General features: G+C 40.5%; 1 protein-coding gene across 1 annotated transcript; it reads left to right on the forward strand.

Annotated features, from left to right (window-relative positions):
- Window positions 1–1,959: 1,959 nt before the first annotated feature.
- Window positions 1,960–15,008, forward strand: LOC131954135 (prolyl 4-hydroxylase subunit alpha-3). Its single transcript, XM_059317665.1, has 15 exons — window positions 1,960–2,135; window positions 2,815–2,954; window positions 3,810–3,904; window positions 5,878–5,989; window positions 6,398–6,522; window positions 6,676–6,727; window positions 7,747–7,880; window positions 8,121–8,282; window positions 9,528–9,589; window positions 10,124–10,247; window positions 12,044–12,097; window positions 12,602–12,664; window positions 13,324–13,392; window positions 13,903–13,999; window positions 14,471–15,008. Exons 1-15 carry the CDS (start codon window positions 1,960–1,962, stop codon window positions 14,581–14,583), a joined length of 1,578 nt encoding a protein of 525 aa, XP_059173648.1. The 3' UTR covers window positions 14,584–15,008.

The following is a 15,008-nucleotide window of genomic DNA, read 5'->3' on the forward strand; positions in this document are numbered from 1 at the left end:
AGAGTGTGTCCTTAGCTGTGTCCTACCATGTGTGTCCTCGGCTGTATGTTCTGTGGGCTAGCCTGTGTGGAATAGAGTGTGTCCTTAGCTGTGTCCTACTATGTGTGTCCTCGACTGTATGAAACTGTGGGCTAGCCTGTGTGGAATAGAGTGTGTCCTTAGCTGTGTCCTACTATGTGTGTCTTCGGCTGTATGTTATGTGAGCTAGCCAGTGTGGAATAGAGTGTGTCCTGAGCTGTGTCCTACGTCGTATGTCCCAGAATGTCTGTCTTAAAATATTTATGTCCTGTATGTCCTACACTGTATATCCTAGACTGAGTGTCCTACATTGTATGTCCTAGACTGTATGTCCTGGACTGTATGTCCTAGATTGTATGTCCTAGACTGTATGTCCTAGACTACTGTATGTCCTAGACTGTATGTCCTGGACTGTATGTCCTAGATTGTATGTCCTAGACTGTATGTTCTAGACTGTATGTCCTAGACTACTGTATGTCCTAGACTGTATGTCCTAGACTACTGTATGTCCTAGACTACTGTATGTCCTAGACTGTATGTCCTGGACTGTATGTCCTAGACTGTATGTCCTAGACTGTATGTCCTAGACTGTATGTCCTAGACTGTATGTCCTAGACTGTATGTCCTAATAGACTGTATGTCCTAGACTGTATGTCCTATACTGTAGGTCCTAGACTGTATGTCCTAGACTGTATGTCCTAGACTGTATGTCCTAGACTGTATGTCCTAGACTGTATGTCCTAGACTGTATTTCGAGAGACTGTGTGTTGTGGGCGATGTAATCTTTGCTTGACCTAAGTAACACAGACGCAGCTTGATGTATCAGCTAGATCGATGACAAATGTCCTTTGATCCCCCAACAAAATCATTGATGCGCGTATTGTTAGTTGTTTGTCAAATAAAATCTTACAACTCGTGGATGATCTGTTGCGAATATTCATTTAAACCGAGCTTACAATAAGCGAACTAAACATTGATATCGCGAACAATGCTAAGTGAAATTGTTTCATGTTAATCTGTATATAATAGTTTTTAATTTAGGATGGCTAGGTCACGCAAAAACATACATACATGGTCTACATGCAAAACGACACACAAACACCCACAACCTACACACACACGTATATATATATATATATATATATATATATATATATATATATATATATATATATATATATATATATATATATATATATCATCGCTAATCGCCCGGAGTCTTTGCATTGATCTGGCCCGCGTGGTACTATCTGCCCACACCTGTCGTCACAAGTCACGTGACAATACCCAGATTACGCGCGGTCAATATTTGAATGATTACACCTAGCTACTCCATAGAACAATGATCGGGCGAAGAGGGATAAGCTGTTACATTTGATTAAATACCTCCCGCTATTTTGTCACGGTTTAAATCTTCCTGTTTGTTTAAAGTTTAAAAGGTACGTTGCCTGTTACATAATTTATTATTTTAAAAAATTCTCTTTTCGTCATAGCCGTACATTTAAAAAAAAAATTATGCCTTTGTTTTACAATATTCCTGCCCGAATGAAGGGTTTGCCCATTAGCCAGCTAATGCCTGAATGATATACTAATCTGAAGATCGTGAATGTCACGTAAATTTTACGTGAATATCACATGAATGTCACGTGTGTGCTACGTCGATGTCACGTGCGTATCACATTACGTGAGTGTTATGTTAATGCCACGTCGATGTCACATAGATGTCACGTGGATATCACACTACGTGAGTGTCACGATGGTGTTTGACACAACAAAACTGCCACGTACTAATCACCATTTCTTGTCACTCGTTTCACCACTTATTGCACCAGCGATAGATTCACAGGATTGAACATTTGATGACATCGGTAAAACGCTCTTTTAAAATATATACATATATATATATAACTGTACATTTTGTTCCTGCCGACAGATCGTGTCATGTATCTTGTCAGTGTCACAGTTGTCACATTGTCAGCAGTCGTGGCACTGACGTCGTCAGAGATCTTCACCTCCTCCCTGAAGGTGGAGAGGATGGTGATGGAGGAGGAGAGTCTGCTGGGAGAGTTCAAATCTTTCATCGACCAACAGTACGAGAGGTTGAAGACTTTGTCAATGTAAGTTCGCACAGATTATGCAAGCAATTCTTAGATAATGTAATCGATACTAAGATAATGTCATCGATACTAGGATAATGTCATCGATACTAAGATAATGTCATCGATACTAAGATAATGTCATCGATACTAAGATAATGTCATCGATACTTAGATAATGTCATCGATACTAAGATAATGTCATCGATACTTAGATAATGTCATCGACACTTAGATAATGTCATCGATACTAAGATAATGTCATCGATACTTAGATAATGTCATCGATACTAAGATAATGTCATCGATACTTAGATAATGTCATCGATACTTAGATAATGTCATCGATACTAAGATAATGTAATCGATACTTAGATAATGTCATCGATACTTAGATAATGTCATCCATACTAAGATAATGCTATTGATACTTATATACTGACATGAATACTAAGTGTGTGTAATCGGTACTCATCGCAAAAAAATCAATATTTGGATTATGTAGGCGATATTTAGAAACATAATCGATACTTGGATTGTGAAATCGATACTTACACAATGTAATCGATTCTTTGACAACGCAATCTTTACTAATGTAATGTAATGGGTTCTTAGAAATTTGTAATGGGTACCAAGATTACGTAATTGATAATGAGATAAAGTAATGGCTAATTTGACTAGCAACTCAATATCTTCTCAGTTTTTACTCCGATCGACTACGTGAGGTCAGATTTCGCGACGACCCAGGTGCCAGAGAGAAGCTGCAGCACCCAAACGCCGTGTACCTGGCCATCACTCGATACCTGCACGATTACACCTCGATACTGGGTGACAGGTTTGGTGGGTGCTCTACATTGTATACATTGCATGTTTTGTACTAGTTAGCGCAACTTTTCAATAAATAGTAAAAGATTAGCAATTTGTTGTAGTATAATTTTTTTTTTAAATGTAATAGATTAGATGTAGCAAAACTGATCTTTAAAAAAAATAAACCGGGAGTGATCTCCCCTAAACTTTCTCGAATATTCTTAAATAACTTGGAATATTGACATGATTTGTAATTACTTAAACTTTTAAAAATACAATAGAATCTCATAGAAAAAAGAGTTGCGCACCAAGCGAACGCCAAAACAAAATGTGCATAATAGTGTGTAATATTATTAGTACTTTATAAATTTACATGCGTTTTTTTGAGAAATCGGAAACAGCGTAAATTAGTACTTTTGGTCAACGGAAATTATTCAAAATTTGACAGAAGGTAGAGAATTAGATCTTTTACTTACACGTGAAATTTCTTTTATCTATCTGAAATAGTACTCAAGTTATGGGTTTTTGAAAAATTCAAAGTAGAAAAAAAATTCAAAGTAGAAAAAGTACCACTTCCGGTTATCGGAAATCGCTCAAAAGTTGATCAGGATCTACGATTTTGATAAAATGCTTATATAAGAAATTTCATCAACCTAGCTGTAACGGTACTCAAGTTATCTTGTTTACACACACACACACACACATACACACACACACAGACACACAAACACACAGACATACGGACAAGATTGCAAAATTATGTTTTTCCGTATCAGTGAGGTGTAAAACGTCGAGATTTGTAAAAATCTCGTGTTTTTTTTGCACGATTACAAGACTTTCTCTATACTTCGTATATACGAGAAAGTAAAAAAGCTGTTTCAATTGCAGGAAGTTTTCTAAACGCTGCAACTCGGTCAGGCAAACATTTCATGGCACAGGAAGAAGATCTGGTTGGTGCCAGATTGTCCCTGCTGAGACTTCAGGTGGGTTGTGAGTGTGGGTTGTCTGTGTGGGTTGTCTGTGTGGGTTGTCAGTGTGGGTTGTCTGTGTGGGTTGTCAGTGTGGGTTGTCTGTGTGGGTTGTCAATATGGTTGGTGGAAAGATTGTGGTGGGTTGTCAGTGTGGTAGGTGGGGAGATTGCGGTTGCTGTATTGATATGGGTTGTTACTGGAATAGGGTAAAATGACATTGAGTGTTTGTATCTTGAAAATATTACAACACGTTCGAATTATAAACTTTGGTTATGTTTAACAAGATAAAACTTCTGGTCTAAAAATACGGTGCAGATGATGCGTATATCAGGTACACAGATGCCGTTTAAAAAACTGGAATGAAAACTTTTGAGATCATTGGACCAGTCCCTACAGAGTTTAAAAATATTGAGTCTACGTAAGATCAAACCGAGATAAACTAAGCTAAAGCTTCCATGTTCTAGAAGATTAAACTGGTACACGGAGTTTATAGCCGCACAACACATGAAAGTTCACAGCCACACGACCAGACAGTATCAAATGTTGCTAGATACATGTTAGGGGATGCGACACTGATGAACACGAAGATTAAGAAGACATTAGGCGTTAAATGTTGCTTTATCTTAATCCCATCGTTTTAACGCTGCCCATTAATATCTGTCCATTTAACCATTTCACACTTTACATTCTAGTTGGGTTTTGGTAATACACTCATCTTGAACCTAGTCAAACAAATTTTTATTTGCTTACCAGCAGTATTTTTTAGCGCAATTTCCATTCTGGAGAATTGCGTTTATTAACCCGTCATTCCTGGATGTTTGAATGTATGAATGAATGGATGAATGGATGGATGGATGGATGGATGGATGGATGGATGTGTGTCCGCAGCTTTAAGTCGTATCTCCTCCTCAACGAAGCAATATCGATGACTAGTTCCAAAAGCAATTATGTTAAGAAAGTTACCAGGATGAATATAGGCCATAAAAATTCCGGGTTTCTTTCATGGATTTCCCGGAAAAGCCAAAAAAACCTCGGAAAATGCAGTTTTTGGCCCATATCTCGGCAACCAGACCACTTAGCGACTTGAAACATGTACCAATCGATTCCTGCCATAATTTAGAACAATATTGCTGAGGAAAGTTTTCAAAAATATCCTTTCGTTCGGTCACAATTTTTTTTTTAATTAATTGAAATTTGGACCGAATTAGTAGGCATATTTATCAAACCACACCACACGCGTCATCACGTTCAATAGCTGCGCCATCACGTTCAATGGCTGCGTCATCACGTTCAGTAGGCGCGCAATGGTTTTTAGTCATGTAACTCTATTGTAAATAAAACATGTAAAATACTGAAAAAAAAATTAATAAAAAACGTTTTAATAACTAACCAATGGTTTTACTAACCCTGCTCTTGATTTACGCTACGACAGAGCTATTTTTAGATAACATAAGGAAATTGCGCTTAAATGTCACTAGACTTTTTAATTAACTTGTTTTAGGTTTAAGAGCTGTGTTAAGCAGGCTAAATAACCTGTCATGACACCGAATGTTATTGGCGAATTAGAACTAGGGTTATCATGTTTTGTTAAGCCGAGACTTTACCGTGATCATAATGATGGTATCTAACATCCACACAAGAACATTAGACACCGCCCTCAATCATAGTGTCTGTATTTAATCGAGTTCTACCAGTCATCACTTGGGTTGTTTAAAAGTCTGGGCATTAATGCATGAATACATGTATTGTGCCATTTGTTGATACACAGGTACTAGCTCACACACAACTCATAGCAGACAAGGTCCGAAAAAATACACACAGACTTGCATAAGATAACAGGCTTAGCAAATTATACATACATGCAAACATGTATACGCACACACAAAAGTACACACACACGCATATATATATATATATATATATATATATATATATATATATATATATATATATATATATATATATATATATAACTTTGCTAACAGTCTGTCTACAAAATGAAAGCCGAAGACATGGCAAGGGGAGACTATCTTGGCTTTCAAGGGCCACCACTCTCATCAAAAGATGCCTTTGAAATAGGAGCAGTAGCTTACACGGGTATGCCGACTGAGCCTGTATCTAGAATATTCTGTCTACCTTACCATCTAACCAGAACGTTAATAGTGTGTGGATTTAGCTAGTATCTTGAAACTTCTGTCCATATTGATTGGTGTCACATCCCTATTGATTAGTGTCACGTCTATATTGATTAGTGTCACGTCCCTATTGATTAGTGTCACGTCCCTATTGATTAGTGTCACGTCCATGTTGATTAGTGTCACGTCTATATTGATTAATGTCACGTTTATATTGATTAGCGTCACGTTTATATTGTTTAGTGTCACGTCCCTATTGATTAGTTTCATGTCCATACTGATTGGTACACGTCAGTATTGATTAGTATCACGTCAATATTAATTCGTGTCACGTCTATATTGATTAGTGTCAAACAATATTTTATCGTAGAGGGAAAACTAAACCAAAGTTTAGATTGGCTGAACGCCTCAATCAACTTGTACAACAGTAACGACAACCCAACAGGACCAACACCTCTGGTTGTTACAGCTTTAATGGGGCGCGCTTATTTACTCGTGAGTACCGTTCGTAGAGTGAAGGTGCCTGCCTGTCAGGTGTTGTGATGCCATTGTCTTGGTATATTGAAGTTTACATAGACATTGAGATACCGTTGAACGTAATATCTATGCGACTGTCTTAGTGTACTAATAATACTCATCTCTCATCAGATTGGCGACCTGACAAGAGCTGAACAAATCTACGAAGACGTTAAAGAATTAGGTAACAATTTGAATACAACCGTTTACCACACCACCCTACAAAATAAACCTACTACACCACGCTACTACAACATCCTAACACACAAACCTACCACACCACCTTACCACACCACGCCACCCTACCACACCACCCTACCACACCACACCACCCTACCACACCACACCACCTTACCACACCACATCATCCTACCACACCAGCCTACCACACCAGCCTACCACACTACCCTACCACACCACCCTACCACACCACACCACCCTACCACACCACACCACCCTACCACACCACACCACCCTACCACACCACACTACGCCACCCTACCACACCATACCACCCTACCACACCACACCACCCTACCACACCACACCACCCTACCACACCATACCACCCTACCACACCATACCACCCTACCACACCATACCACCCTACCACACCATACCACCCTACCACACCACACCACCCTACCACACCACACCACCCTACCACACCACACTACGCCACCCTACCACACCATACCACCCTACCACACCATACCACCCTATCACACCACCCTACCACACCACCCTATCACACCACCCTACCACACCACCCTACCACACCACACCACCCTACCACACCACCCTATCACACCACCCTACCACACCACCCTACCACACCACACCACCCTACCACACCACACTACGCCACCCTACCACACCATACCACCCTACCACATTACACCACCCTACCACACCACACCACCCTACCACACCATACCACCCTACCACATTACACCACCCTACCACACCACACCACCCTACCACACCATACCACCCTACCACACCACCCTACCACACCACACTACGCCACCCTACCACACCACACCACCCTACCACACCACACCACCCTACCACACCACACCACCCTACCACACCACACCACACCACCCTACCACACCACACCACACCACCCTACCACACCACACAACCCTACCACATCACACCACACCACCTTACCTCACCACCCTACCACACAATCCACAGAGCCTACGTGTGGTGACGCTAAAGTTCTGGGTGAGGAGCTCAGATCACGTCCAGCCTTTACTCCTACACGACCCAAAGCCAATTTCGTGAACTTCAGCCGTCTCTGTAGCCTGGAGAATCGGCACCACATACCTGTAAGAATCGATTCTTTAGTAACGGGTTGGTTTTTATAGATTAATCATACATACGTACTCGTATCGATAAAATTACCATCAACGATACCTGAATACTCGCAGCTAGGGTTAGTTGTCTGAGATTGTTGAGTTTAGAGTTAGGTTGCTAATAATCTGTAGTGTTTGGTGTAGTCACGGCATAGCAATTATTGTTGCTTTAGCTTTTCTCACCTCATTCGTTAATTATATCACATGACCCAGAACCCGAACAACCCGAGACTTGTGTGCCGGTACAGAGAGACTCTACTGCCCTACTACAGGTTTAAAGAAGAGATCCTGTCTGTTGCCCCGTTTGTTTCCGTCATCTACAACGTCATCAGTGACGCTGAGGGCGACCACCTCAAGGGTTTTGTCAAGAACAAGGTCACCTTACTGCATACATCATTTGCTTCATTTTATGTATCTGTCTAGTTATAATACAAAACGTTTGTCTCAGCTTACGTTTGAACTTACACCTTTTACTTTTACTATATTTTTCTAGCTTTCCTGGGGTGGGGGCAGACATGGCTACAGCATAGGGCCCCAATGCTATGTGTCATATAATGTTGTCATTTAATGACATGTGATGTCATACAGTGTCACACAACTGTAATAAAGAATAAATTTTATGGCATCATCGTCATTTTTTACGCAATAACCTCTGTCCAAACTCTGTTTAAACTCTGTCCAAACTATGTCCATACTATGTCCACTCCCTTCTGTCCCACACTGTTAAAATATATAGGAGTGTGTATTGTTGGGTAGGCGGTCAAGGTTTTCTTTGGTGGATGTCAAGGTTTCTCAAGATAGGCGGTCAAGGTTTCCTTTGGTGGGTGGTCAAGGTTTCCTTTGGTGGATGGCCAAGGTTTCCTTTGGTGGATGGCCAAGGTTTCCTTTGGTGGGTGGCCAAGGTTTCCTTTGGTGGGTGGCCAAGGTTTCCTTTGGTGGGTGGTCAAGGTTTCCTTTGGTGGATGGCCAAGGTTTCCTTTGGTGGATGGCCAAGGTTTCCTTTGGTGGGTGGCCAAGGTTTCCTTTGGTGGGTGGCCAAGGTTTCCTTTGGTGGGTGGCCAAGGTTTCCTTTGGTGGGTGGCCAAGGTTTCCTTTGGTGGGTGGTCAAGGTTTCCTTTGGTGGATGGCCAAGGTTTCCTTTGGTGGGTGGCCAAGGTTTCCTTTGGTGGGTGGCCAAGGTTTCCTTTGGTGGGTGGTCAAGGTTTCCTTTGGTGGATGGCCAAGGTTTCCTTTGGTGGGTGGCCAAGGTTTCCTTTGGTGGGTGGCCAAGGTTTCGTTTGGTGGGTGGCCAAGGTTTCCTTTGGTGGGTGGCCAAGGTTTCCTTTGGTGGGTGGTCAAGGTTTCGTTTGGTGGGTGGTCAAGGTTTCGTTTGGTGGGTGGCCAAGGTTTCCTTTGGTCGGTGGTCAAGGTTTCCTATGGTGGATGGCCAAGGTTTCCTTTGGTGGGTGGTCAAGGTTTCGTTTGGTGGGTGGTCAAGGTTTCGTTTGGTGGGTGGCCAAGGTTTCCTTTGGTCGGTGGTCAAGGTTTCCTATGGTGGGTGGTCAAGGTTTCCTTTGGTGGGTGGTGAAGGTTTCCTACATCCAACAGTAAATGTCTCACAATTTGTCTCTATCTCTGCAGCTTGTGAGAGGAAAAATTGGATCTGGGAAACCAATAGTATCAGACGTGAGAACTAGTGACTTGTAAGTATCATAGGTCAATACTATAGGCCAGTCACCTGTATGTGACAGGTATCATAGGTCATTACTAGAGGTCAGTGACCTGTTTGTGACAGGTATCATAGGTCAGTGACCTGTATGTGACAGGTATCATAGGTCAGTGACCTGTATATGACAGGTATCATAGGTCAGTACTAGAGGTCAGTGAACTGTATGTGACAGGTAACTGTTACCTGTAAGTAACTCATATTGTTCACCGCCCGCAGGTCATCAACACGTGACATTTGACATTAGACTTACCACGTGTAAAAATCAGAATTTCACAATTAGCTCGGATATTGACGCCATAGGATTTTTTAAAAAATATCCTAAGATTCTGACGTTTTTTTTTATTGACTTAATACGTGTTCAACTTTGCGTAACATACAAGTTACAATAACAGTTGTTTAATTTTAAAAATTAAGTTTCTAATCGTAATTTTAACTGACTTAGGTCATTTATTTGAACACATGTCATATGTTTGTCACTGTTTATTACATTTGTTATTGTCTGTTGCAGGTCCTGGATTCGTGACTACGAGTCAGACCTGGCATCGTCCATCTCGAAAAGAATCGAATACATCACAGGTCTCGATACGTCACAGAGACACCCCTACGGTCCATCGTCGTCAGAAGCGTTTCAGGTCTGCTGGGGGTGGGGATGGGCAGCTGTTGTTTGGGTTGTAGATGGGCAGCTGTTGTTTGGGGTGTAGATGGGCAGCTGTTGTTTGGGGTGTGGATGGGCAGCTGTTGTTTGGGGTGTGGATGGGCAGCTGTTGTTTGGTGTGGATGGGCAGCTGTTGTTATGGTGTGGATGGGCAGCTGTTGTTTGTTGTTTGGGGTGTGGATGGGCAGCTGTTGTTATGGTGTGGATGGGCAGCTGTTGTTTGGGTTGTGGATGGGCAGCTGTTGTTATGGTGTGGATGGGCAGCTGTTGTTTGGGTTGTAGATGGGCAGCTGTTGTTTGGGGTGTGGATGGGCAGCTGTTGTCATGGTGTGGATGGGCAGCTGTTGTTTGGGTTGTAGATGGGCAGCTGTTGTTTGGGGTGGGGATGGGCAGCTGTTGTTTGGGGTTGGGATGGGTTGCTGTTGTTATGGTGTGGATGGGCAGCTGTTGTTTGGGGTTGGGATGGGCAGTTGTTGTTTGGGGAGGGGGGTGTAGATGGGCAGCTGTTGTTTCGGGTGTGGATGGGTTGCTGTTGTTTGGTGTGGATGGGCAGCTGTTGTTTGGGTTGTGGATGGGCAGCTGTTGTTATGGTGTGGATGGGCAGCTGTTGTTTGGGTTGTAGATGGGCAGCTGTTGTTTTGGGTGTGGATGGGCAGCTGTTGTCATGGTGTGGATGGGCTGCTGTTGTTTAGGGTGTGGATGGGCAGCTGTTGTTTGGGGTGGGGATGGGCAGCTGTTGTTTGGGGTGGGGATGGGCAGCTGTTGTTTGGGGTGGGGATGGGCAGCTGTTGTTTGGGGTGGGGATGGGCAGTTGTTGTTTGGGGAGGGGGGTGTAGATGGGCAGCTGTTGTTTCGGGTGTGGATGGGTTGCTGTTGTTTGGGGTGGATGGGCAGCTGTTGTTTGGGGTGTAGATGGGCAGCTGTTGTTTCGGGTGTGGATGGGCAGCTGTTATTTGGGGTGTGGATGGGTTGCTGTTGTTTGGATGGGCAGCTGTTGTTTGGGGTGGATGGGCAGCTGTTATTTGGGGTGTGGATGGGTTGCTGTTGTTTGGATGGGCAGCTGTTGTTTGGGGTGGATGGGCAGCTGTTGTTTGGGGTGTAGATGGGCAGCTGTTGTTTCGGGTGTGGATGGGTTGCTGTTGTTTGGATGGGCAGCTGTTGTTTGGATGGGCAGCTGTTGTTTGGATGGGCAGCTGTTGTTTGGGTTGTGGATGGGGCAGCTGTTGTTTGGGTTGTGGATGGGCAGCTGTTGTTTGGGTTGTGGATGGGCAGCTGTTGTTTGGGTTGTGGATGGGCAGCTGTTGTTTGGGGTGTGGATGGGCAGCTGTAGAATACAGCTCTAAGGGGCATAACCGGGAGTAATCATATGTTAGTCATATGTTAGGATGGGGACATGGTAGATTACATACAATTTTCGTCTTGATTCCATACTCAAAGTTGAAATTTAAAAATTTAAAGTTCTTACATAGGAAATAAAGTTTAAAAATAAATAAATAAAAACTGACCAAAATGTGTGCATGTATGCATTACTAAGGTAATAGAATGCTCATAAAAATGAAACGCCTGATTTTTTTTCTTTTCCTGTTTTTCACATGACAAAAACAACGAAGAAGTGGATTATTATGTGGGTAGGGGGGAGGGAAGAGGATATTTTTAGCTTTGGCTATTTGTGAAGATTTAAAATGACAGGAAGGGTCAGGGGTGAGGAGGGGGGTTTAAAATTTTTTATACAACATTATTTAATTCTCTGAATCTTTAGTGATCTTATTACAGGTGGTCAACTACGGCCTAGGCGGGCATTATGAGGTGCATATGGACCCACTTGAGGTAAGAAGTTTCGAGAGTTTAGTTAGGCGTTGTGTTGATTCTAGTCTGAACGTCTGCAGCTGAAAACCGGTGTAGCTGAACTGGTTTGAGTCTGTTGAGAAATATGTTTGCATGCAGTTGTGTGTATGCTGTCGTTGTTGTAGTTGTTGTGTATATGTGTGTGTGCGTGGATGTGTGTTTGTGTTGTGTAACATGGCACATGTTGGGAGTGTGTGTGAGATTGGGGTGATGTGGTGTGGACTTGTGATGATGAATTTGGTCTTCAGGCCATCGCTTCAGCTTTAATTTACCAAGAAAGTGCTCAACAGCATCTTGAACGTTGTCATATAACCGATTTTATCATGTATAATTAAAAATAGGTCCTACTTGTATGAAGTATGCTGTATGGTTGCTATGGCCTATCCTCTCTCTATTGTTGTCGTATTTAAAACATCTCACCTTGGCCTGTCTTCTCTGTATTGTTGTCGTGTTCAAGACTTTTAAACGTCTCACTGATATTTTCAGACTGTATCATCGCATTCCGAACTGAAGAACTCAGGGGAGAGAATCGCTACTTTTCTAATTTATGTAAGTCATCCTTTGCTATTTTCTTTTTGTATGTACTTCATATAATCTTAAACACTATTGCTATTTTCTTTTGTAAGTAAGTGATTTAATCCTAAACTCTTTTGATATTTTCTTTTGTATGTAAGTGATTTAATCCTAAACTCTTTTGTTATTTTCTTTTGTATGTAAGTGATTTAATCCTAAACTCCTTTGTTATTTTCTTTTGTATGTAAGTGATTTAATCCTAGCGACCATTGCTATCTTCTTTTAACATGTAAGTGATTTAATCCTAAACTCCTTTGTTATTTTCTTTTGCATGAAGGTGATTTAATCCTACACTTAAACTTTCTTGTCACTTTTGTTTTGTGTGTGAGTTTAACCTAACACTTACTTTCTGTGCTCATGTAACAGATTCAACCTGCTGACCAGTCTCACTAGTACCATTATCTCCACATTCCATCTACGTCTGGCACTAACCATGCTAATTATATGTCGATGTAAAAAAAAAATAATTATGAAAGGAACCGCCCCACTACCTACCACACCAGTCCGCTTCGTGTTCGTCTTTTACTTCTCTAGTACAGAAAGAACTACCAAGTCATAAGATTTTTTTTCGTCTCCAAAACTTCAGTTAATGATGCCTAACATGTAATGATCTAGTTTCCTTCTTTATCTAACAGTTAAGTGATGTACAGCGAGGTGGATCTACCGTCTTCACTAGAGCTGGGATAGCTGTAGCACCTGTCAAGGTAGTTTTATCCATCGCACACCTTAGAACTATAATTTGACATATTCCATCTAGCCGAAGGAGCCAAAATGTAACGAAAAACATTATGCATATTGTTATTAATTAGTCAAGTTTTAATCATATTATATTGCATAATGCCAAAATTTAACTAAAATAGTTTGTATATTGTATAAAGCCAAAATTGAACCAAAATGTTTCGTGTATTGTATAAAGCCAAAATTGAACCAAAATGTTTTGCATATAGCATAAAGTCAACATTTTACCATATCATAAGCATAAAGCCAAAATTTAACAACATTTTGTGCGTATTGTATAAAGCCAAAATTTTACCAAATTATATTGTATAAAATCAAAATGTAACCAAATTATATTGTATAAAGCAAAAATTAACCAATTTATATTGTATAAAGCCACATTTAACCAAATTATATTGAATAAAGCCGAAATTTAACCAAATTATATTGTATAAAGCCTAAGTGAGAAAATTTTTTTTCTTTCATCCCATCAAAAGAACATGGCTCTTTTCTGGTACAATTTCAACCCAGCTCATCAGAAGGATCAAATGACTCTACATGGCGGATGTCCTGTACTCATTGGGCAAAAATGGAGTAAGTTCTATTTATAGGTGTATCATATATATATATATATATATATATATATATATATATATATATATATATATATATATATATATATATATATATATATATATATGTGTGTGCCCTCTGATGAAACTCTTGTTTAAAATATTCAAAGGCCCTGCTGCAGAAAAATTTAGACTAGCTCAAAAAATACCGAGACTATGGTAATTATTCAAATATAAGTACATAAAATAATAACTTATAAGATGTTAAGAATGAATAAGAGGTTGTGTTTTTTTAAATAGGCATTATCCATAGTGCTTTGACGAAAAACCCTCTAAGAAATCCCTTCAACATAAACCCCCCGATAAAAGCTCTTGAATATAAACCATCATTAAACCCCAGGGTATAGCCATGAACAGGTTACTTGAAAACTAGAAATTTCCTTTATATGTGCCTCAATTATCAAGAATGAGTAATTAATTATCCTGTTTTAAGTTTGCAACAAATGGATCTGGACTTACGGCAACACATTGAGAAGAAGGTGTGGTCTGACACCTGAAGCCACCCAGCTCGATATTGAACCTGACATGAAGAGAGGCTATAAATAGGAAGACGGTGGTGGACCTTCAAGCAGTTTAGTACAGAATTTAAGATGTTGTTTATCAAAGTGTTCAACTGGTGATCGAGAATGTAGTGAAGTGAATCAAAACGCCAAACAATTGTATACTGTCCGAATGTGGTTTATTTTGTGGATAAAAGAAACGGAAAAATACATTCCAATTACATGTGGTTTAAATGAATCAACTTATCATCAACAACCGATTAAAAAAAAACTTGGTGTTACAAAAAATATATGTATAAAAATTTCACGATTTATGTCTCATGTATTCTATTTAACATTTTGTAAACATGGTCTATAAAATCAGTTGCATTTCCTTTTATCTGTACGTTTTCCAAATGCAAACGTGTAATTCATTCATAAATAATTAGAAATGTTAATAAATTAATTAATAAGACTATAGGCTTTTAATTC

Source organism: Physella acuta, unplaced genomic scaffold, assembly GCF_028476545.2.
Source record: "Physella acuta isolate Inbredline_101_S28 unplaced genomic scaffold, ASM2847654v3 ptg000975l, whole genome shotgun sequence".
Classification (NCBI taxonomy): domain Eukaryota; kingdom Metazoa; phylum Mollusca; class Gastropoda; family Physidae; genus Physella; species Physella acuta.

What these genes read in the sequence shown, in the direction of transcription:
- LOC131954135 (XM_059317665.1), top strand. Translation starts at nt 1,960, where the DNA reads ATGTATCTTGTCAGTGTCACAGTTGTCACATTGTCAGCAGTCGTGGCA. An exon ending in CGAAGACGTTAAAGAATTAG is followed by an intron (nt 6,728 to 7,746) that starts GTAACAATTTGA and finishes CACAATCCACAG; the next exon opens with AGCCTACGTGTGGTGACGCT. An exon ending in TCGCTACTTTTCTAATTTAT is followed by an intron (nt 12,665 to 13,323) that starts GTAAGTCATCCT and finishes TTTATCTAACAG; the next exon opens with TTAAGTGATGTACAGCGAGG.